The 24,784-nt window shown below is 43.1% G+C and overlaps 1 protein-coding gene across 1 annotated transcript in view; it reads left to right on the top strand.

Annotated features, from left to right (window-relative positions):
* clasp1a (cytoplasmic linker associated protein 1a) overlaps positions 1–23,162 on the top strand; it is a 119,183-nt gene extending 96,021 nt beyond the window's left edge. The window contains exons 29-38 of the mRNA XM_080753603.1: positions 773–922; positions 2,455–2,561; positions 6,167–6,314; positions 7,753–8,008; positions 9,184–9,240; positions 10,627–10,817; positions 12,544–12,672; positions 13,490–13,696; positions 16,242–16,358; positions 19,586–23,162. Of these exons, the coding sequence (XP_080609729.1) occupies positions 773–922; positions 2,455–2,561; positions 6,167–6,314; positions 7,753–8,008; positions 9,184–9,240; positions 10,627–10,817; positions 12,544–12,672; positions 13,490–13,696; positions 16,242–16,358; positions 19,586–19,672 (1,449 nt within the window). The 3' untranslated portion in view covers positions 19,673–23,162. The remainder of the gene's footprint in view (positions 1–772; positions 923–2,454; positions 2,562–6,166; positions 6,315–7,752; positions 8,009–9,183; positions 9,241–10,626; positions 10,818–12,543; positions 12,673–13,489; positions 13,697–16,241; positions 16,359–19,585) is intronic.
* Positions 23,163–24,784: the final 1,622 nt, after the last annotated feature.

Raw genomic sequence — 24,784 nt, 5'->3', positions numbered from 1 at the left:
AGTCTCACCGGTCTTTTGTAGGAGTGTACCAGGTTTAAAGAAGAGAAGTCAAATGGTTTCCTTGGTTCTAGAAGTATTGTGAACATATATATGTTTAAACACAGACAACAAACAGTTTTAAAATTGTGCATGAGGAGTATCCATCGCGCCTCTACTACTAGCCTAGTTCAGGGCCGGTCCGGTGCATCTCAGGAACAGGACTTGAATGTGTAGAAGGAGCGTACTGGAGCAAACACGGACTTTTAGAGCCTTTTTATTAATACAGGGTGCAGGCAAGAGTGACAACGTTTCGATGTCAACGTCAGGTCAACCCAGGTCGACCTGACGAAGATGTATTGACATCGAAACGTTGTCACTCTTGCCTGCACCCTGTATTAATAAAAAGGCTCTAAAAGTCCGTGTTTGCTAAAGTACGCTCCTTCTACACAGTTTTAAAATTGTGTTCCTCAGGAATACCAAAATGGCATTCTGTTGTTGCTGTTTTATTGTAAGATTAAACAGTGATACGATTGCTTTTGTTTGTTCATCGTTCCTTGTAACTTTCCAAATCATATGTCAATTTCATTGAATTGTCTTTCAAATTTCAAAATGTGATAGATTTGACAGTGTTTCAGTCTAGATTACGGTGCCATCTATCCGGCAGAACCAACACGAACCAGGGACACCCCGCGACTTCTCTACTCATGTGGACACGACTGAACGAACATAATGAACCGAATAAAACTAAAACCCTCGTCCTGTTCCGTGCTGTGGTTGTGTTGAACCCATGCAGGCGGCCCAGGTGGTTCTGATCTCTCTGTTTGAGCTGAACACCCCGGAGTTCACCATGCTGCTGGGGGCGCTGCCCAAGACCTTCCAGGACGGAGCCACCAAGCTGCTGCACAGTCACCTGAAGAACTCCAGCAACAGCAGCAGCAACATGGTGGGTTCACTGGGTGCTTGGACCCATTTTAGGCCTAGGATTATTGAATGCTTTCGCTATAGAAACATAGCAGATATACAAGCTCACAACGCGGCACCGAGTGCCGCGCGGCGAGCTTGTAGATCTGCTATTTTTTGAAAAAGTCGTGAAAATGTGTGCAAATCTTTGAATATACAGTATGTATTTTTAAAGCGAATGTTTGTAACTCAAATTTTGCTTCTGGGGGAGGTCCCTGGAACTAGATATTTTGAGATGGGGGTCCGTGGCCAAATACATATAATTTTGGGGGTCCTTCACATGAAAAGGTTTGAGAACCACTGACATAGTAGTCTCTCAAGAACAGACTAACTGAGCTCCAGTTAAGTGAAAAGGACCTTTTCTTTGACGATGGCTAGCCAGATTGCTAGAAGGATTCAAAAGACACATAGACGCATAGAATCGCGTCAGAATTCTAATTTTCACGATTTTTCAAAAATAGCAGATCTGAAAGCTCGCAGCGCGGCACTCGGTGCAGTGCTGTGAGCTTGTATATCTGCTATTTTTCAATAGTTGAAGCATAAAAATAATCGGTTAAAAGATTTATCATTATTTTATTAATACTAGTCCTGTGTCCGGAGGTGTTCGATGAGGGATTGAATGTAGGAGTCTCAGTATTAATGTTGGAGAACTCAGACCGGTGCCCGTTGGGCAGAATAGTCACCATTGGTGTCCAGTTGTGCAATACGCGTTGTATTCGTCTGTCTGGCTGGCACTCTTTTATGCCCATATATGGTGTTCCGTGTCCAGGCCATTCCGTGTCCAGGCCATTCTGTCATCTTCAAATTTGGGCACTGTAGTGATGTCAGTCAGTGATGTCAGTTGGGCTTTGTTGAAGTCAGTTGGGCATTGTTACCATGGTGGCGACACTGTTTAGTATCAGTGATGTCGGCATGCTGACAGACGGTCAGACGGCGGACAGCGGACAGACATTCGGTAAATTAATAGTTAGATGTAATCGCCATCATTGCGCCATAATTGCGCACATTCCCCATTGCACATTCTCTACTGCTGCTAGAAGGGTTTTAAAGAGGGTTATGGTGCATTCAGACCTGAAGAGATATTGTTGTTTCTAGTCGCTTCAATCGCTTCACTTTGGTCGCGCTGGTCAGTGTTGGAAAAAGATTATGTCACGTCAGAATCAAGGCGAAACACCTGGGAAAAAAGGGAGTCCCAAAAACCAAACACCCAAAACATTTCCCTGTCATCAACGCTGATGGCTGTCATGACACGATGGGTGGAGTGGGGGGGAAGCGAAGGTCACTTTTTCCAACTGAGGCGAAGACACCAAAGTGACCGTTTGCGCCACCCGTTCAGATCGTTCGTGCGTCGCATTCACTTTGTATTTAATCGCGCCGCTCAAACACATATACAGTAGTACTTTATGTCTTAGGCCAGTTATCTAACATTTTTGAGACATGATTTTCTTCTTTCTTTGTGTGGATGTGTTGATTGTTTGCGGAAACCAAACATGCACGCTCATTCTTGTCTTCCAGGGCTCCCCGAGCAACACGATTGGTCGGACTCCGCCTCGCCACACCCCCAGCAGGACCAGCCCCCTCACCTCCCCTACCAACTGCTCCCATGGAGGCCTGTCTCCAAGGTAACAACCCTAGCTCACCTCAGTGGCTGTTCTTCCCCAACAGTGGGACGGGACCCAGTGGCGTCAGTTCAGCAAAAGAGGCATTACCTTTTTTCCTCATGGAAAAGAGGCATTACATTTTGGATAACACGGTTCTATTGTGAAAATAGCAGATCTACATGCTCACAACGCCTCGCGCTGCGAGGCGTTGTGAGCATGTAGATCGGCTATTTTCACAATTTCTGAAAAAAAAAAAAAAAAAAAAAAGTTTTGTCAGTATTTTACACAGGTTTCTACGGTTTCTTGGGCTGGATATGGCAGCCTGGAATTGTTGTTTAAGTGCAGCTAAACTTAGCATGTTAGTAAACGTGCCACGTGAATTGCACCTGTGCAGCTGACCTACAGAACTTGGGAATTTACCATTTTGTCAAGATGGGGAGAATAAAAGTGTGGAGAATATAATTATAATACCTTGTTAAAGTGACCATTTTGTAAAATCTTGCATTTGTAGTTATTTTACTGTAATTTAACAACATAAAAACCAGAACAGATAGACAAAGAGACATTCATGGATTTATATTTAATAGTAACTTTTATTTCCCCCCCCCTGGACCCAGGGTATGGCAGCTGCATACCCCTGCCATACCCAATTGACGCCCCTGACGGGACCCATTTGTGGGTCACGGACCCATTTTTATGCGTCACGACTCAAGTAAAAATCCAACAAACAAATCTTAAGAAATTTCATAAATAAAAAAGAAGAAGTAGTGAAAATAGCGGACCTACAAGCTTGTAGATCTGCTGTTTTCACTTGTTTGGGTCCTGGGCAAACGTCAAATCTCCCTTTTGGGTCTCGAGCTGAAAAGTTTGGGAACCACTGTTCTACTGCAGCGTTTCTCAAAGGGGTGCCTCAGAATACTTGGAATATTTGGAATGTATCTATATATCTGTTCCGTTAGTGAAACAGACCTAAGTTGCACTTTGCACATGGTGTGTTGTAGATCGATTCACCGTTTTAAATCGTTTTAGAAATAATAACAAAAAAGGAACGGTATTGGACATACAAGTTGAGGTGCAGTACATCGGAGGAACTATTCCACTGGTTCTGAACGTGGGGTTTGGGGACCACCAGTGGTCCACATGGACCCTCTCGGGCCTTTAACCTGAAGAGTGTACTGTACAGGCTCTGTCCTTTATCGAAAAGCCTGTGAACAAGATTATTAACTAACCTACTAACTAACTAAGCTACTAACTAAACTAGCTAACTAGAGAGCTGTTGTGATTTGATCGGACAGATTGCTGTGTTGCCGCTAAGCTTCCCTCAAAACCCACCTTTTCAGACTGTCTTTCCCTGCCTAACTCAAATCAAATCTCCCTTTCTGCCTTTGTCTTCGCTTAATGTTTTTTTTTGTCTTTGCTCAATGTTTTGCCTTTTTAAACTTTTCTCTCCTAATAAACTAAGTAGCTTATTTTGATTTGTTTTGTAAAGCGACATTAGGTACTAAGAAAAGCTACAGTATATAAATGTGATGTATTATATTATTATTATTATTATTATAGAGTGGTATTATTAATGTTTGTGTTTCTAGTTTCCTTCTACTCTGACACACAGAAACGTCCGATACCGAACCATGTACCTGAATGATAATAGTAGTTTTAAATTTCACTGATTCTGGTTTAAAAGATGATTGAAGGAGAAACGACGATTAAACGATTGAACAAAAATGACACGAATCCAAAACGTTTGTGTGTGTTCAGAGGTTTCTCCTCTCCTTGTGAATGGCGAGCAGACTTTACGCTTTCCCTTTTTTCTCTCTCCTTCTGCACATTTCCTTTCATCCCTCCATCCTTCTCCCTGTCTGCTTGTGACCCGCTAACTGTCTCCCCTCCCTCCGTCCGTCCGTCCGTCCGTCCATCCGTCCCTCCATCCGTCCATCCCAACAGTCGGTTATGGGGTTGGGGAGTCGAAGTGCCGGTGGTCAAGAACCCCCCCTCCCCCGCTCCCTCTGCCCCTCCTCCTCCTCCTCCTTCTGCGTCTCACCCCCCTTCCGCCCCCGCCGCCCCCCCACTCAGGGGCCTGCGTCGAGCGTACTCGCCCAGGTAAGGGTGAGGAGAGAGAGAGAGAGAGAGGAGGGCTCAGTGGCTCTCCCCATACAGGCCCTACGCGGCATTCCAAAGCCCATGATGCTTGTGCTATCACCACGCCCTCTCGCCTACCAAAAAACGACTGTGGACCATTTAGAATGTTTTTTTGACCGCGGCAGAGGGACGCCGTCTCAAGCGAACTTGACCGCCGAGAGCGAGTCGCAGCGCAGAATGTTGTGAAGTTGACTTGAGCTTACTCTGCACTTTTCAAGTTGCTTCCCGATTGGCACAGAATTGTAAATCATGTTTTGGGGTGAGCGTTCATCCCAACTGCCGTTTAAAAAAAAAGTGGCTACTGGCCAATCACAGCGCGTCCTTGCACAAGCGGTATAGGCTTTGGGATGTCGCGGCCCCACCCATTTCTGCCTGACAAGATTTTCCACCACTTTCTAACTTCTAACACTTTTTGCTACTATTTTTGTCCAAAACTCTCACAAATCGGCACTCTCTCTGGCATCGTTATGTGATCAAGATGTGTCATTTAATATTTTTCATGTTACATTCCAATTGGCTATGATGAACTTTGCAGGACTATTTTCTGCTGGATATTTCAACTCTGCACTTTAATATCCTTGTGTTTTATGTATTCAAAGGCATATTTCACTGTCAAACATGTATGGAACCAAAGACGGGTGTTTTCAATGAATCCATCATGGTTTAAAATGGAGTTTGAAGTTACAGTGTGTTTGTATAGTAAAGGGGGGGCGTGTTTGATAAAATGAATATCAACTATCGAAAAATACTGAATCAAGCGACTTAAAAACGTCCTGGGGCGCTCCCAAAAGCCTGAGTAGACGGTAGAATGACCCCAAACATGTTTGAAAGTTAAATATCCCTTTAACCACATGCAACAATGACCGTACAGAACAATTCTATATTTACAGTTTACTGTAGGCATTTAGCAGACGCACTTAAAGGAGTAGTTCACCCCCAAAATGACTTTTTTTCTATTGATTAGTCACGCCATGGAGACTTGAGTTCAATAATATCCCTAAGACAAAAATGTGATAACAATAAATGTACCCCCATTCGTTCCGGATGGGGACCCGTTTCGAAACGGGTCCCCATCCAGAACCAATGGGGGGAAATTTACTCTAATCAAATTTTTGTCTTAGGAATGTGACAAAAACAGAAACATATTATTGAACTGTACTCTCCATGGCTTGAGTAATCAATAGAAAAAAAAGTCATTTTGGGGGTGAACTACTCCTTTAATCCAGAGTGATTTACAATAAGCAAGGTAAATACATCAATACGATAAGCAAAGTAATACATCAATGCATCAACATCAATCAAAATGCATATTTGAATTTTGATGTTTCAAGTCCGGACTGTTGTGGTATGTGACCGTCTGTCACGAGGCCTCACGCTAACCCTGTGTACCTTTCTCTCTGTGTGTGTGCGTGCGTGCGTGCGTGCGTGCGTGCGTGCGTGCGTGTGTGTGTGTGTGCGTGTGTGCGTGTGCGTGCGTGTGTGTACAGTATGATGGAGTATGACACAGAGAACATGAATTCAGAGGAGATCTACAGCTCGTTGCGGGGGGTCACGGAGGCCATCCAGAGCTTCAGCTACCGCAGCCAGGACGAGCTCAACGAGCCAATCAGACGCGACGGCAAGAGAGACGACGCGGTGAGTCGTTCAGCGATGCCATCGTCTACAGCACTGGTTCTCAACCTTTTCAGGCCGCGACCCCCAAAATAATCATATTTTAACTGGGGACGCCCCCACCCTGACGAGCACTAAGAGTTGAGGCATTGCATTTTGTATAACATGGTTCTATTGTGAAAATAGCAGATCTACATGCTCACAATCTTCAGGCTATTTTCACAATCTTCAGCCTCTAATATTTGACAATTTGACCAATTTATAATTAGTCATTTTAGATGTATTAAAAAGTCCTACATGTGCAGATACCCTCTATACACTTAAACTTTATGTTGGTTTGTTCACTGTTAAGTGAGAAAACAATGTTAAGATGATAATCTGGGGACACCCCAAAATACTTTGGGGACCCCTCTGGGGGTCCCGACCCACAGGTTGAGAACCACTGATCTACAGAACTGGTTCCCAAACACTGGGTCGGGACCCATTTGTGGGTCACAGACCAATTTTTTGCAGATTCAGCAGATCTTCAAGCTCTTGGCGCGGCACTCTGTGTCGCGCCAAGAGCTTGTAGATCTGCTATTTTGGATTTTGGAGCGGTGCTCCTGGAAGAAGCTAAGCTCCAACATCTGTCTTTGTCCGGTTACCAAAAAAAATTCCGACCCTAAAGTAAACTGAAGCATGGGCTACATCTGGCCTAGATATGGCCTACATCTTGACATGAACGGCTCAAAGTTTGTTGTACGCCCAGGGTCCCATTGGCCAAGCTTCGCAGGACACGCTGTGATTGGCTAGCAGGGTGCTTGATGAAATTAACACGCTCACTCCACACTAGGTGTGATTTTCTGAATACAGGGTTCCCACGGTCATGACATTCCTGGAAATAGTTTGATATTAGAAAAATATTTTTCCAGTACTGGAAAAGTTTTGGAATTGATCAAGGGTCCTGGAAGGTCCTGGAAAAAATAACTATGCATTGTCTTTGGTTATTGATTGTGTTAACACCTCTGAAATGACAAATTAAACATTGGTCAAATTGTCAAATATTAGAGGCAGAAATTTCTAATATAGGAGATCTAGATCGGCTATTTTCACAATAAAACTGTGTTATACAAAATTCCTCAACTCTTAGTGCTCGTCAGGGTGCCGGGGTCCCCAGTTCAAATATGATTATTTCGGGGGTCACGGACGGTCTGAAAAGGTTGAGAACCACTGGCATACACTACCTGTCTTTGGGCATTGCGCATAGGAGTAAGCGACTCGTTATTGAGCTGAATTATTGTTATATAGTCCTGGAAATTGGGTTAAATATTCTGGAAAAGTTTTGGAAATTAATTGGTAAAAATGTGTGGGAAGTTGGGAACCCTGTGAATAGCTCAAGTTGTTCAAATCCAAAGTGACATGGATGCTTTCCAGTGCTAAACGGGTCAAGGTAAATAACAATTACGTGTCTTCTTTTGTCCAGGCCGGCAGGGAAGGCGTGGTGCCGTCCCCGGGTTCGGACGCTCGTCTGGGGCTGGACGCGGTGGAAGGCGGTGGCCGGACGGCGCTGGACAACAAGACGTCCCTGCTGAACACGCCGTCCCCGCGCTCCTTCTCGGGGCCGCGGGGCAGAGAGTTCGCCCCCTACGGCTACGGAGAGGCCACGCTGATCGGCTCCTACGACAAGAGCGCCCTGAAGGAGGCCGTGTTCGACGACGACGTGGAACAGTTCAGAGACTGTGAGTCGTTACACCGATCAATTATTAGAGTCTAATTGATCCATGTATTGGTTCCCAAACACTGGGCCGCAATAGGCTGGTTTATTTCACGGTTTTGGAGCCAGGAGGGAGAAAAGTGTAGGACTTGACTTAACCCATTTAGGCCTAGAATTATTGAATGCTTTAACCAGTGAAAAATAGCAGATCTACAAGCTCACAGCGCGGCACCGAGTGCCGCGCTGCAAGCTTGTAGATCTTCTATTTATGAAAAAGTCGTGAAAATGTGAGCAAATCTTTGAATATGTATTTTCAAAGCGAACATTTGTAACTCAAATTTTGCTTCTTGGGGGTCCCTGGAACTAAATATTTTGAGATGGGGGTCCGTGGCCAAATAAATATCATTTTGGGGGTCCTTCACATGAAAAGGTTTGAGAACCACTGACATAGTAGTCTCTCAAGAACAGACTAACTAAGTGAAAAGGACCTTTTCTTTGACAATGGCTGGCCAGATTGCTGACACAGAAACATAGGTTTTTCAAAAAACCTTAGAAGGATTCAAAAGACACTTATAGAATCGGGTCAAAATTCAAATGTTCACAATTTTTCAAAAATAGCAGATCTACAAGCTCGCAGCGCGGCACTCGGTGCCGCGCTGTGAGCTTCTAGATCTGCTATTTTTCAATAGTTAAAGCAGTCAATAATTCTAGGCCTATAATACAGAAGCAACAGAGCGGCAGAGAACTCGTGCATACGACGATATTCACTTTCTCATATCATTCATTAAATGTCTTTGTCAGAACCCATCTGTTGACCGTGAAGTCATCATGGAATTATGAATAACATTTTGTAGACTAGAGTTGAATTTCCGCCTGTCAAATTTGTTTTGTGTGTTTTGTCGGATAAACATAGAAGAAAGCCACCGTGTCTACGGTTACTGTGAACATCACAGAGCTGTGGTTTGCGGGACATGAGCTACTCTGCATCCGTTACTCACCGTCATCATCACATCACTCGCTGTGCCTCCTCTGTCCTCCCAATCCTTCTCTCCATTCCTCCTTCCCATCTCTCCATCCCTCCCTCATCTCTCTCCATCCCTCCGTCTTTCCGTCCCTCCCTCGTCTCTCCATCCATCTCCCCGTCCCTCCCTCCATCTCTCCATCCCTCCCTCGTCTCATCCCTTCCACCCGTCTCTCCAGGCCGTCGGCAGGAATGTGGTGAAAACAAGATGGTACTTCCCAAGGTGTTTGGTTCTGGTAATGATGCACTCTACCTCCTGACTAACCAACTACTGTAATTGACAGACTGACTGACTGACTGACACTAACTAAGTGTGTTTGTACAGGATAGTTCATCTATCATGTTTCATGTCTCACTAACTCTACCTAACCCCAGCTGAATGGTGCTTTACTGACTTTACTTACTGACCTGCTTACTGAGTGCTAACCCCCCTAACCCCAAAAATATATATTTTTAAGGGATAACTTTGTTTTTCTTTTTACAACAAGGGTTCATGTTTTAGATAGTAATTAGAGAAAAGAAAATATGAGTGTTAAAAATGTTTCATATACTGCTTTCTATCATTTTAGCCATTTTAGAATTTCTATTTGAGTGGGCTGTGGCATGCGTACATGTGGCTTTTTAGACACAATAAGTATAACCAAGATGCCTCGTGGACTTTCATGGGAGAGTGTGACTTATCGGGAGCTACTAGGTAGTCCCCCCAGGAATCCGCGATTCCGCGATCACGGAATTTATCGCGGAATTGGCAACCACCCGCGGATTTCTCGGCCATTCGCGAACTTTTCAGACGTTCACGGAATAACAATCGCAAGTGGCGGCAGAGCGGCGGTAGTAGTTATTACTACTATTATAAAACGATTTGTACATGGTCTGGCCAGTGGCCACCTCATACAGAGCCTGGGGGAATAGCTTAGCTTCCCTCCTGCTAGTTGCACTGACGCTGGATGGTCCGGTCCCACCCACATTCCTGACAGAAACTGTGTCCTGAACTATAGTTCCTCTCTATGCCTCTATGGTCCTGGCAATAACAATGCTAATGCAGAAGAGAATAAATAAATATTACACCCATACTAGGTAGTAGGTAGGCTCGCTATCCTCTAAAATGTGGTTACTATGGGCATGGTTTGGATGACAATATAGTCTTTGCAACAGAAAGTAATTTTTAAAAACAATAACATTTAAAAAAATTATAGATTTAATAATAGATTTGTATTCTCAAAAATCATTATTCGAATATTCGATTATTTTAACCACTAATTACAATTAATTGTAGCTATTTCATGAAGGGTTTTACTTGATTATTAGAACTATATAATTTTTAGCTTGATAACTGGTCATTTTAGATTGTTATTTAATGTCCGCGGAATCAAGAATTGTTCTCCGCAGAATTCCGCAGAATCAGGATTGTTCTCCGCGGAATCAAGACTTTTTCTCCGCGGATTCCTAGGGGGGACTAACTAGGCCTACAGTAAATAGTAGTAAACAAATCGCCGGCTTATTGTGTCTTAAAAAAACAAACACTTTTGTGCGTGCGTGTGAATGCCTATAAACACGTTTGTCATTTGAGAGTCTTCGTTCCGTATGAAACGAACACGGCATATCTCGTCCACTCTCCACAGTCGGTCAGGACCACTGTGACCTGGTGGCGGAGCTCCTGAAGGAGCTGTCCAATCACAACGAGCGTGCGGACGAGAGGAAGGGGGCGCTGGTGGAGCTGCTGAAGATCATCAGAGAGGACAACCCGGCCGTCTGGGACGAACACTTCAAGACCATCCTGCTGCTGCTGCTGGAGACGCTGGGAGACAAGGATGTACGTATATCAGGGGTTTTCAAAGTGGGTGACGGGGCACCCTGGGGTGCCGTGACGGCAGTCCAGAGGTGCCGCGAGATAGTTTGATAATATTTTGAATTTATTGGGACACTTGAAAAAATATTTAGTATCATTTTAAACTTGACGTACAAAGTTATTTTCAGTCAGTTCTAACCAAAATGGCTATTATATCACAACATAATCACTAAAATATCGTCACTGTCGGGCAGAAACCTCGTATCCCCAAGTTTCAATTGTGTACGTCTTTTGGTAAAGCAAAGCCCTGCTTCATCATACAAGACTGTCTCACACAACTAGTTTAGTACATTTTATAGATGATAAATACAAGACCAACGGTTTTGGACATAAAAGGTTTCCACCCGACAACGACGATATGCTATAAATATAAGGTGCTGGGAGTGAAAGTTTTAATGTAGGGGTGCCTCGGATTAAAACAAATATTTATGGGGTGTCCTGGGACAAAAGGTTTTGGGAACCCCTGACGTATATGACGCACTGCAGTGTTCATTTGGACAGCAAACTTTGATGCAGCTTTAATTTATGTAGTCATACTGTAGTCTTTTCAATAAAATGTCATTTAGTTTTAGTAATGTTTAGTTATCTGAAAAGTTCTAGTCTAGTTTTAGTCGACTAAATATCATGAGATTTTAGTCTTGTCTAACAAAAATGTATTTTGGCGGGCATTGATGGTGTTGTAACTGCTGATTTTACAGTTGGTAAAAGCTTGTAGCTTGCCTTGTAGATCTGCTATTTTCAGAGCACAACACCCGAGTGCAACCAAACATAAAATCTGTCTAGTTTTTATTTATTGACGAAATTGTCAATATACAGTATTTTGTCATAGTTATGAATCTATAGTCAACATATCTTTGTTTTTATTTCGTTTTTGTCAATGAAAAAAGGTAGTCGACGAACAATGATGCGATAAAAAACAAAGGGATATTTTATTGTGACCCACAAAACGGTCCCGACCCAGTGTTTGGGAAGCACTGCATTAGACAGTAGTAGCTGTGGTTAGACATGCTGTGGTGTAGTGTGGATGGTGATACAGTGTGGTGTCCACTAGGGCATTAGCCTTCCCTAACACAGGCTGATTTTGTTCTAGAGGGGGCGGATCCACCGGCTGAAAACAGCCGGTGGTTCCTATTGGTTCACGATCTGTGCCATGGCCCGCCTCCCACTTCCTATGCCAGAAATTGCAGCAGGTTACCCCAGGCTTTTATTTTTCTTCCTATCGCCAAAATAAAAGCCTGGGTTTCCGAGGTTACTAGGACATTAACGAAAAAGTCGACAAGTCAACTCAGTCGACTTCATTACATAAGTCGACTCCCACAAGAGAAAGTCGAAGTTGAAAAAAAAAAAAAAAAAAACATTGTGAAAATAGCAGATCTACATGAGGCATTGTGAGCATGTAGATCGGCTATTTTCACAATGTCTGCCTCTATATATTTGACATTTTGGACAATGTTTAATTTGTCATTTTAGAGGTATTAAAAAGTCCTTAAATTGGCACTTTAGAAATGTGAAGATACCCTCTATACTTTATGTTGGTTTGTTTACAGTTGAGTGAGAATAATTGGGAGGATCGTGTGTGATGTGATGACGTCCATCAAACGATAAAAGTCGACTTCAACTCAACTTTTTACTGAGTCGAGTCGACTTGCAAAAATCACAAGTCGTTAATGCCCCAGTGTCCACCCTACAGCACACCATCCGGGCCATGTCTCTGCGCGTTCTGAAGGAGATCTTGAAGAACCAGCCGGCCAGGTTCAAGAACTACGCTGAGCTGACCATCATGAAGACCCTGGAAGCCCACAAAGACTCTCACAAGGAGGTGGGTCCCTCCCTCGCACGCAGCAGCTGAAACTTAACCATACAGTAGCTTTGAGGTGTACCATAGCACGCTGCAGGAAAGAGATGAAGATATTCATAGAAATGTGAACAAACGTGTACATTTTTAATCCCACATTTAGCTATACTCTGTCCCTGAACTTTACATGAAAACTATTTCAACCAATCAGATTGCTTCGTCGGAACTTCCTGTTGTATGAATCCCTCTAAGACCCAAAAATAGAAATACTTGAATTAAAAAATTAAAAAAAATCAGATGGTGTTGTAGGAGTCCTAATCAGAGGAAAATGTAATGTTTAAAAAAAAAGTTTTATAGCCATAAATCATAAATCATGCTCTAAATTACATATGGGGGATATTTTTCACAATAATAACATGTGTACATGTTCTAGAAATTCTAATGATCACCAAAAAAAATAGTACAGGCATTTTACAAATGTTTTAGTGAGGAATAGTTTCAGTGAAAAAGTTAGATGTTGTTCATCCAAACTCTGGAATGTCAGCCTCTGTGGCGGGTGTGAATGTCAGCCTCTGTGGGGGGTATTTCTATGCAAATATTTTGGCCAATGGCATTGTAATACTAAACTATAGGATCCGATGGTGATGTGGTAGGGGGAGCTAAAATAAAATGATTTAAACCTTTTTTTGGATAAAATACAAACGTTGTAATATTACAACAGTGGGTCCTAGAGGGATTTATATAATAGAGTATTTCTACGTTGCGGTATTGCTAGTTTTACTCAAGTAAAATATCTGAGTACTTCTTCCACCACTGTCTGTTGTGCTTGTCCGTGGTTCAGGTGGTGCGAGCGGCGGAGGAGGCAGCCGCCACCCTGGCAGGCTCCATCCACCCAGAGCAGTGCATCAAGGTGCTGTGTCCCATCGTCCAGACGGCAGACTACCCCATCAACCTGGCTGCCATCAAGATGCAGACCAAGGTCATAGAGCGCATCACCAAGGACTCACTGATCACACTGCTGCCAGACATCATACCTGGACTGTTGCAGGTACAGTAGATGACATGACTTGACATGACGAGGGACATACTGTAACACAACATAATGACGTAGACCCTATACTTCATTGTCTGGGGTCCCCAGGGGTATTGCATATCGTCCGCTGTCGGGTGGAAACCTCGTATCTCCAAGTTTCACATTTGTACGTTTCTTTCGCAAAGTAAAGCCCTGCTTCATCACACAAGGCCGTCGCACAAAAGTCATGAAAACAGCAGATCTACAAGCACACAACGCCTCGCGTGCTTGTAGATCGTCTGTTTTCACTAGTTTAAATCATTTTTTAAAATGATAAATGCAAAACGAACGGTTTTGGACATACATTTTCACCCGACAACGACGATATACAAGGTCCCCTCCATTTTCCCTTCTACACTAAATCTCCAATTCTAGCCAAATGACATTAGCCTGGAAACCAGCGAATCTGCCATTGCAAATATGATAAAAAAAAAGAGACTTGGTCTGGCACCGCTCAGTTGTGATTGGATTTCACTCCCTCAGAAGTTGAGGGACCGATCAGGGCCCAGTATGCAAATATGGAGCGGCTTAATCACCAGAGGCATCTTTTTTTTTCTTGGTAATACAGGTTCCATGTAGAGATTCCAGACTAATAGCTACGCAGCGATGGCCCTGCCAGGCTAAAATGACATGCCCCGAAAAGGGACGCTAAGATTAATTTAACCCATGTATACCGGGAACACCTACAGTACATGTAACTATACCTTTCAACCCAGAAACCCCTTGTGGGGTAACCTCGCCTACCAGGCTTTCTGAGAGAAAGCCTGGTGTTCGTTCACAACAGGCCGTTTGGTTTCCGTCTAAAGCGCGCAAACCACTAGAAGAAGCGGCAACGCTTTGATTTAGTTCCCTCCGTTTGTGTCCCCAATCCTTATTAAAATGCTCGAGTAGCCTAGTGTAGTCTTTCCAGTCGCTAACAGTTGGACTAAAAGATGCATATAACAAACACATTTTTCAAAAGCAAAACTACTCCGCATCAAGGAGTTTATTAAGTAGGCCCTAAAAGTATGTCCTTGAGCGCAGGGGAGTTATTTTGGGTTAAAACTGAATCCGGTTTGATCTTTCCGGCAAATTGTAGTCCTTTGAGTACTACAACATGACGTTTTGTGGTTTCCGCTCCAGACCGGTTACAAACCCGAAAAGTGAAGTGATCCCAGACTATTTGTGGGGTAGTTGTTGGTACAATATGTACAGTATACAGTATTCATTTCTTTTGTGTTTTTCACAACGGTTCCAACAGGTACTGTATTCCATAACTGGAGGGCCATCGGCATAGTAGTAATAAGTAGTTATAAAATACTTCAGGAGATCGATCAAAGAAGGTTACAAAGTGCTTTACACACAACTCAATAAATAAATAAATTGAATAATGCTACACAACCGAATCTAACATAACATAATTTAATGCAACATGCCACCAAACCATCTAGCTTCACTCTAAGAAGTTTAAAATAAAGTCTATATATATAGATATATATAGCTATATTTGATCATGCAGTTTACTGTATTTCACAACCTCAATGTACTTTATAGGATAATAGAGCGTTAATAGAAAACCAGTCAGAGATGACAACTTGTGTAAATGGTGTGACCTTGTAGAGTTTGTGTGTGTGTGTGTGTGTGTGTGTGTGTGTGTGTGTGTGTGTGTGTGTGTGTGTGTGTGTGTGTGTGTGTGTGTGTGTGTGTGTGTGTGTGTGTGTGTGTGTGTGTGTGTGTGTGTGTGTGTGTGTGTGTGTGTGTGTGTGTGTGTGTGTGTGTGCGCGCGCGCGCGTGTGCGTGTGTGCACGCGGTTCCAGCGTCTAAAGGCTTATTTGGACAACATGTTCATATTTGGACAGTGGGAACAACTTGCCTTATTTGTACCTGGAAATGTTTGCGTGTACCGTGCTCTCACTGTCATAACCTCTGCCTCTTCTGGAATGCTGTCTGTCTGTCTCTCTGTCGGTCGGTCTGTCTGCAGGGCTGCATTTAGCAAAATGTCACCATCATGACATTTTACTTGACAATTAATTGTTACACAAATAACTTTAATGTACAAAGAACTGACATATTACTGACATATTTCAAATAAATAGTAAAAATCAACACATTGTAAGGTTGGAGATTGTCTATTTCGATTGACAATTTTGTCAACAAAATAAAAACTAGACTAAAACTTTTGAGGAGAAGAGTCATTTTATGTTTGGTTGCTCTCAGGTGTTGCATGCTGAAAATAGCAGATCTACAAGCTTAATAACGAGCTTGTAGATCGGCTATTTTCAGCACGCAACCAAGTGTAAAACCAGTCATTACGATGCCATCAAGGCCTGCCAAAATACATTTCAGTTGACTAAATCAACTGTAGATTTAGTCAACTAAAATCTTATGATATTTAGTTGACTAAAATTAGACTAAAACTAAAACTTTTCAGGTGACTAATTATGACTGAAACTAAATTATATTTCTTTCAAAAACAACATCGGCCCCGACCCAGTGTTTGGGAGGCAGTGGTTTAGCTGACATGACGTGTTGTGTTCCTCAGGGTTACGACAACACCGAGAGCAGCGTGAGGAAGGCCAGTGTCTTCTGCCTGGTGGCCATCTACTCTGTGATTGGAGAAGACCTCAAGCCTCACCTGGCGCAGCTGACCGGCAGCAAGGTAATAATAATTACACACAAAATGGTCACTGTCGGGTGGAAACCTTCCATATCCAAAATGGTTACTTCTCAGAAAATGGAAAAAATAACCTGTATCGGCCGATGTTAGCCTTAAAATGCGATATTGGTATCGAACCGATATCAAAATGATATATCGTTTTAGACTACATTTTATTTTTATTATTTTATTCATAAAAATACTACATTCATGCTTTTATGTTGGGGTATGGGCCAACCTTTCAATAACGGTGATATAGATAAAGGCAAAAAATTCCATATTCGACTATCCCTATTCGAAAGCAGTTAATAGTTGTTTAATAGTTTACATTTTCTCAATATTTATAAAACCCACTGACAAACTTAACCACATTAGCGTTCAATTGACCGAGTGCCACGCTGCGAGCTTGTAGATCTGCTATTTCTTTTTCTTTTTTTTGTTGCAAATCTTTGAATATATATATATTATATATTAGCGAACATTTGTAACTCAAATATTTGCTTCTGGGGGTCCCTGATACAGTACATAATATTTTGAGACGGGGGTTGGCGGACGAATACATATAATTCTAGGGGTCCTTGACATGTAAAAGTTTGACATGGAAACACGCAGATTTAGAAGACATTAGAATAATATTCAAATACTTATTTTTTCAAAAAATAGCAGATCTACAAGCTCGCAGCCCAGCATTCGGTGCTGCGCTGTGAGCTTGTATACGGTCCCCAATTAGCTTGTATATCTTGTATATGTTTTAATAGCTAAAGCATAAAATAATGGTAAAAGCGGGTTCAAGTCTTAACGCGACACAGATACGTGGGTCAATCTACTAGCTCATTACAGTACAGCAGTAATATTTGACCAGGAGTATCTATACTTTGACTTTAACCCTTTCAGAACGGGTACACATTATACTAGTGTATTATTATTTTATGCTTTAACTATTGAAAAATAGCAGATATACAAGCTCACAGCGCGGCACCGAGTGCCGCGCTGCGAGCTTGTAGATCTGCTATTTTTGAAAAATCGTGAAATTTTTAATTTTGACCCGATTCTATAAGTGTCTTTTGAATCCTTCTAAGGTTTTTGGAAAAACCTATGTTTCTATGTCAGCAATCTGGCCAGCCATCGTCAAAGAAAGGGTCCTTTTCACTTAACTGGAGCTCAGTTAGTCTGTTCTTGAGAGACTACTATGTCAGTGGTTCTCAAACTTTTTCATGTGAAGGACCCCCAAAATTATATTTATTTGGCCACGACTTTTAAAAAAAATAGCAGATCTACAAGCTCGCAGCGCTGCACTCGGTGCCGCGCTGTGAGCTTGTATATCTGCTATTTTTCACTGGTTAAAGCATTCAAAAGTTCTAGGCTTAAAGGGGTTAAGTACTGGGGTTGAGTACTTTGTCCCCCACGTCACACACACACACACACACAGACCTACTCTGCAGCTCCTACAAATACTGTACATACATACAGGACCTTATCATCCTCCTGTGTTTTGACTTGCAGCTGGAGTGAGCTGGTTGTGGGGGCGACTGTCCTACTTCCACTATACGCTCCGTTGGCCTTGAGTTACATAACGTAACACGTTTACAAAAGACCCTCTCTGATATGGACTGACTGACTGACTGACTGGCAGCCACAGTATAAAGCAATATTGCCAGGAACTCCCTCTCGTACATACATGCACATGTATCTTTTATCCGGAGCATGATGGCATGATATGTACTGTATCAGTATATATGAATTTTTTGATTTAGATTTAGTAATTGTCTTTTGAATAAAAGCTTTTATTTGTTGACGAAATTGTCAATACGTTTAGTCTTAGTTTTAGTCATCATACAGTAGCTTAGTTCTAAGTAAAAGTATAACAATATAAAATCTTTATTTCACACCCAGGGAGATCCATATTACAATTATACAACACAACACAATAAAATAACAGAATGCAAATAGCCCACATTGTTTAGTTTCTGACATGCAAACATCCGACCTGGCCTTCTGCCCCTGGGCTAGGCAGGTGTGCACAATGTATAAAAAGATCCAAGTAGAGGTAGGTATCGTTAGGACCCAAGGAGGCTGCAGGCATTTTCACCATACGGTTCAACAGCATTTGTGGCGCCCCAAGTTAACAACTTGGGGGCCAAACTCGTTCAGTAACGAGATACGGCCACTGGAGGTCGCTGTGCCAAAACGAAGTTGTCTCGTCCCTCAACAAGACAAAGGGTTAACTTGGTTACGTGCAGCTGCATCCGCCATGTGCACCCTGTGAAAGACCCTGGTCCATACGTCATACCGTGGCTCGCAGAGAAACAAAATGGAGGATCTAGGCTGCATACCATTCTAGGCTGAAACATAAAAACAGCTTTATCTATGAATAAGGTGCAAAGAACGCCAGGGAAGCAGAGATCTGCCTGTTTTCACGGCGACACTTTACTGCGATGGTCGGCCCCGGTTTGGATTTTAGTTTCGCGAGCTTTTGTAAACAAATGGATTATCTTCCTCAATCGTCAGTGGACACTCACATGCACACGCACAAAGCTTCCGAGGCTCTTCAAAATTAAAGCGTAAGTGAACGACGGCAGCAGCAACAGCTAGAAATGTTAGAAACCTTGGCTTCCATTGTGTTAAAGTGCTTTTGGAGGTGCCCTCTATAGCGGCCCCTCAACATAAATTCCAACTTTCCAAACAAGCGGCAAGTTGGCACCTCGACAGAGTGCAGTCTAGTTTTAGCTTCCGTGGTTTCTGAATCGTCTCGCCTCGTTTTTGTTGGCCTGTCTCCTCACATGACAGACATCTCCCATCTTCCCCCACAGTTACAGTACAGTGCATGCCTCTTTTTTTGCATGTTAAACGCTGCACAACTCAAAAAGTATGTAGATGTTGTTATCAGAATCACACTGAAGCCACTAGCTAACTAGAAAGTAAAAACAAGTGTTTCGAGGCAAGGTCAACACGTCCGCGGAAGCGCGTTGGCCGCGTTCCAGGACGATGCTATGAAGTTGACCTTGGAGCGAAGAGGGCGCAGGCCAGAGAGACGTGGTGAGCCAGGACTGCGGCCAGCTGGTAGATGATTGCCGAAAGACTCAGATTAGCTATTGGGAGTAAAAGCCCGTTCCATACCGTGTCGCGTGACAGAATCAGAGTGTCCAGCGCCGAGAATAGCCGCAGGTGAGATGGAAATGTGAGCATAATTAAAGTAAGACGTCTTTCTCTGATGTGCTTTGTTTCCTCAGATGAAGCTGTTGAACTTGTACATCAAGAGGGCTCAGACCACCAACAGCAACAGCAGCAGTTCGTCCGACGTCTCGGCCCAAAGTTAGTGGACAAGGAGACTCCGGTCGAAACGTCTGCTGCTCAAAAGTGAACCTGCACATCATCCATCCCCGGAAAACGTAACCGTGCCTCTTCTCCCCCCCCCCCCTCTCTAAGCCACACACACTCCGCTCTCGTGGAAATCTCCAATTCTGGTCTTCTGTTGTCATTTCCCTCCAGTCGCCCTGTTTTCGCCTTTGGTTAATTGAATTGATCCAGATGACGGTTCAGTGTCCTGCTCGAGCTTACTGTACTGTACACGGCTGCAACTGCAGGTCGTGGGCTGCTGTAAACAGAGTGTGGGCCGAGAGGCTGTCTGGGAAATCAGAAGGGTCGTCGGCGCGACCCTCGGTCCGCCCAGTGTCTCTGAGCAAGACACTTGAACCCTCAGCAGAGCCAGCTGAGCATCCATCAGCTGGGCGAAGCTGCGAAAGTGAACCATTCCATTACTCCTCCAGAAAGTCTTGAATGTAAATCATGTTTGGTTTCAGGTGAAGACGTGTTGCTGTTCTGATGAGGTCCAGACACACACCCCTGCCCTACACATAGAATTATAGGTATGCGGTATGAAAGGATGTCGCTATCTAAGACGTTCCTGTCAAATTGCTGTTTGGATGAAGCTGGAATTAATCCAAATCTTGCCAGATTGAAAAATACAGAAATGTGACTTGGATTCCTGGAAACACGGATGGTACATTATAACAATTTTTGTGTTTGTCAGTCATTGTATAATGGGGTAAGGCAAGCCCATGCAACCAAGTGCTTTTTTTTTTTTACTCTTTGTGAATTGAATGTTAAACTCAAAAAGGTACCAAACCGAGAAAATAATCCAGCAATAAATTTGACAATCTTTTTAAGTAAATCAAGAGTTGCTGCTCTTTATTAGGTGGTACTTAGGTCTCTCTGTACCACAGAATAAAGGAAAGACACAAAGATTGCAATTGATTTTGAAATAACAATCAGCGAACCGACATGAACCGAAACAAGGCCCCACCCTCTGTTCCTGTCACTTCAGACAATGAATGACCCTCATCGAGCTTATTAAGTAGACGCCACCGTCATTAGTCAGAACATCTCGCCATCTTGTATCTTCTCATATTTCATCCTGCTTTCATAGACAAACACCGGAAACACGCCAAGACCCCATGTCATCTTCCCTGTAGGATCTGGGATGTTGCTATTGCCCAGACACTGAACACTTTTACGCGTAGAGGAAAATCTTTTCCCAGTGCAAATACCGCAAACTGCTTTGACTTTTGGGGGAGGGCTGGGCGGACGGCGCAGACCGGACCAGAACGAATCCAAAAGACTTCGACCAAGCCTTATTCCTTGTACATACACACATATTACACACACACCTTTCTTCAGTGGGACCGTGAGCAGCATTGTAGCTGGAAGAGTGTAATCCGCATAATCTTTGACCCACAACGTTATGAATTGAGAGTTACGAATGTAACTAGGGTTCTGTAAATTCGTTCTCGAAACCGGCAGCTTAAATCCATGTGTTAAAACTCTGTCTACGGCTGTCGGAAAGAATGAAACAGAAACAGTCTTAGGTTCTGAGTTCACCTCTTAACCTCCCTTCTATAACAGCTTCTACAATAAACCTGAGCTGCAAGGAAAATAATAATGATTGTACATAAACATTTTGGATCAGCGCTTCGCAAAGATTTTACATAACGAAACAAGAACAAAAACAAACAAACAAAGAAAAAAACGGGTTGGCTATCTCACTTTTTTGCACGTTAGCTTGCATGTTATCTGGCAGCACACGTTCAACTTTGAGTGTTTGTTTTGACGGGGGCCCAGTTTATTGGCTGTTGAAGTGCACTTTTAACATTCTGGGTTTAGTCATCTCCTGTTCTTAACTTGTTCTTTGGCTAGAGGAGGTTGCCGTGGTTACCAGTGGATCAGACCTTTACGGTCCACTTTGACACAGCTGTGAACAAACATCACTCTGCACTCCGGACATTTGAAAGCATCTTTCACTTTCACTTTTTTTTTTTTTTTTTTTTAGCTTTTGTGTGAGGTACGTTTTTTTTAAGACTGGGCTTTGAAAAGGCAAATGAGTAGAGAGAGTACTGTAATAGGTTTGATATTTATTCATGTTGTGATGCCTCTCTCTCCCACTGTCTGCTGCCAGACCTTCCTGCTTGTTCCTGGGTTGTCAGCTGATGTCCGGACGGGGCGGGAGGGGGGACTGTGCACAGCTCAGCGTCCCTCCTCTGCGTTCTACACTTGGGTTACGAAATATACGAGTTGTACACCCGATGACATCAAATTTGACGTAATCAGCCATGTCGTTCTACCATTGGCACAGGCAAGCTCTAAATACACAGAAGACTTAATTTTTTTGCTGCAGTATATGATCTCACATCAGTAGGCTGCAATGGGATTTAGGTTCAAAATATTAACCTTTGCCTTTAAGATCATCTTGCCGAATGGCTTAACAATATAAACACCTCCCATTGTTATCCCCATTTTGAGCATGTTGTTAATGTTATTAGGCCGAAATTAATTTATACAAATGGTACACTAGTGTTCTGCTGTCAAAATTGCTCACAGCTCATAGCACATTGTGAGCGATGTGCTTGTAGATCAGCTGTTTTCATCGTATGACGGGTCATACGATGAACATGCAGTGGCTAACTGCATGTTCCATATCCCAGGGTTGCTGGTTAAGTTCAACAGGTATGTTCAACAGGATTCCATGCAGACAGAGTGAGAGAGGCGTCACAGTGTTAAGTAGGTTTTCATGAGCCAAGTCAAGTGTTGAAATTTAAGAATCTTTAATGGGAACTCACTTTTATTTTGACCCACCGTTTGTGGGAATTTCTTATTTTTTCTTGTTGTTTGGCCTTATTGTACTAATGAAAGTAAACGGACGTACTGTAATGTACTGTATGTCTGTAACACACAATCAGGCGTACCGTACTGCAACACAACACAAAATGTGCTTGGACTCGAGGAAGAAAGATATCTGCAGCATAAAGACTTCAGAACCGATGTAACCGAATTTTATGGATCGAATATTCCGTGTCCGTACACGAAGAAAATTCCCCTTCTGTATTGATCACACCGACGTGTGTTGTACTTGACTCCTCTCCCTGTTTCCCCTCAACGGGTTTTAATGTTCTCCAACGAGGCCACATTCCTTTTGCAAGTACAGTAACTGTCTGTCTTCTGGACTGGAGAGGAAGGTTTATGATCTGGGCGATCATCAAACTGTCCCGATCGTCTCCCCCTCTCTGCAGATAAACAAAAAACAAGGTATTCGTTGCCATCCGTTCACTATGCATGCTCCGAATCGGCCTTCCTTCTATCCACGCGCCATGTAAATGTTCATATCTGTATTTATATTTGTTTAGGTTATTTTATTTAACTTTATTATTGTGTTTTGCTTTTCATGACGGTCTGTACAGAAGGGCAGTTGTTAATGGTACCTTTGCAATGACAAAACGAAGTTGTTTGCCGTAGAAATAAAGCGACATGTGAGTTGACCTGGTTCTGTTGTTATTCAAGCCGTGTACAGTGTTTAGCTGATAAATGTGCTGTTTGTTTGCGGGTGGAGGGGAAGGGCCGCCGTCACATGTCACTCACAAGCACATGTAGAGCCGAGGTGTGCTTCGAGGGTCTGTATAAATATTAACCTGTTGAGAGCCGTCTCACACCAGTGATAAAGGTGTGTGTGTGTGTGTGTGTGTGTGTGTGTGTGTGTGTGTGTGTGTGTGTGTGTGTGTGTGTGTGTGTGTGTGTGTGTGTGTGTGTGTGTGTGTGTGTGTGTGTGTGTGTGTGTGTGTGTGTGTGTGTGTGTGTGTGTGTGTGTGTGTGTGTGTGTGTGTGGCCCACGAGTTAGTTGAAGAACAACAAAAAACATGTGTGTGTGTGTAGTACTGCAAAGAGAAACGGCGCACTTCTTTCGATCCTGGCGTCCCACGATTTTGGGTCAAACTTGTTTCCCCCCCCTTTTCAAAACAAGCAGCTTTATAAAGCTCACAACTGTCGCAAAGAGACACGGTGTGGGCTTGTACATTGGCTAGCGTAAAATCAGCCTTTAAAGGTGATACACCATGCATTTAAAAAGTATTTATGTCATATTGTTTATGTCCCAAAAACGTTTTTCAAAAGGTTTGAGGCTAAATTACCACTCCTGAATAGAGAGCCTCTCTCATTTTTGAATGGCTCTCAGAGCATTTTCAGCTGCAGTACCACCTTTGGCCTGAACTGCGCCATCCCCCCAAAAAATGTTTTTTGAAAAAAAAAAAATGTTTTTTTTTCTTCTTCAAAAACGGCCGTCGATGACGTCAGCGACGGCAGCAAATCTGGACAGCCTGTTTTGAGAACCCGTGGGATGCTTTTAACCTCCGCCTTCCCAAAACCAGAGAAAGACACAATGGTCAGAAATGGGACTTTGTGAGAATAGAAGGTGCTAGTGGGACCCCAAAAAAAGGTTTTAAAATAGGAAAAGTGAAATTTCATGGTGTATCACCTTTAAAAGTTGTTATAGTGTGGCATTTATTTATACGTGTTTGAAGTATTTTATCACGTTTTGAATTCTAGTTAATGTTTTTGACCTCCACAAACCGCCTATTTTACGCAGCTGAAGATTCTTATTTCTTCTATGTGAGTAAAAAAAAAAAAGCCTTCTCTTTATTTGCCATGTTGCCTGTGAGCAGCTCGGGAGGAGTGATTACATTGCATCCAACCAGCTGGACATTGGCAGTGGGTGGTGTGTGTGTGTGTGTGCGTGCACAGTGCACACGTCTCTCTCTCTCTCTCTCTCTCTCTCTCTCTCTCTGTCTGTCTGTTGTTCGGTCTCTCTCTCTCGCAACACACACACACACACACCTCCACAGGGGCGTCACACCAAATTCTGGGCCCTGGGTACAAGGACTCACTGTGGGCCCCCCATGAATGTTAACTATTGAAAAATAGCAGATATACAAGCTCACAGCGCGGCACCGAGTGCCGCGCTGCGAGCTTGTAGATCTGCTATTTTTGAAAAATTGTGAAAATGTGTGCAAGAAACCTATGTTTCCATGTCAGTGGTGCTCAAACTTTTTCATGTCAAGGAGGACCCCCAAGATGATATGTATTTGGCCACGGACCTCCATCTCAAA

Source organism: Nannobrachium achirus, assembly GCF_963921795.1.
Source record: "Nannobrachium achirus genome assembly, chromosome: 22".
NCBI lineage: Eukaryota > Metazoa > Chordata > Actinopteri > Myctophiformes > Myctophidae > Nannobrachium > Nannobrachium achirus.
The sequence above is the reverse complement of the archived record's forward strand: the minus strand, read 5'-3'. Positions and strand labels throughout refer to the sequence as shown.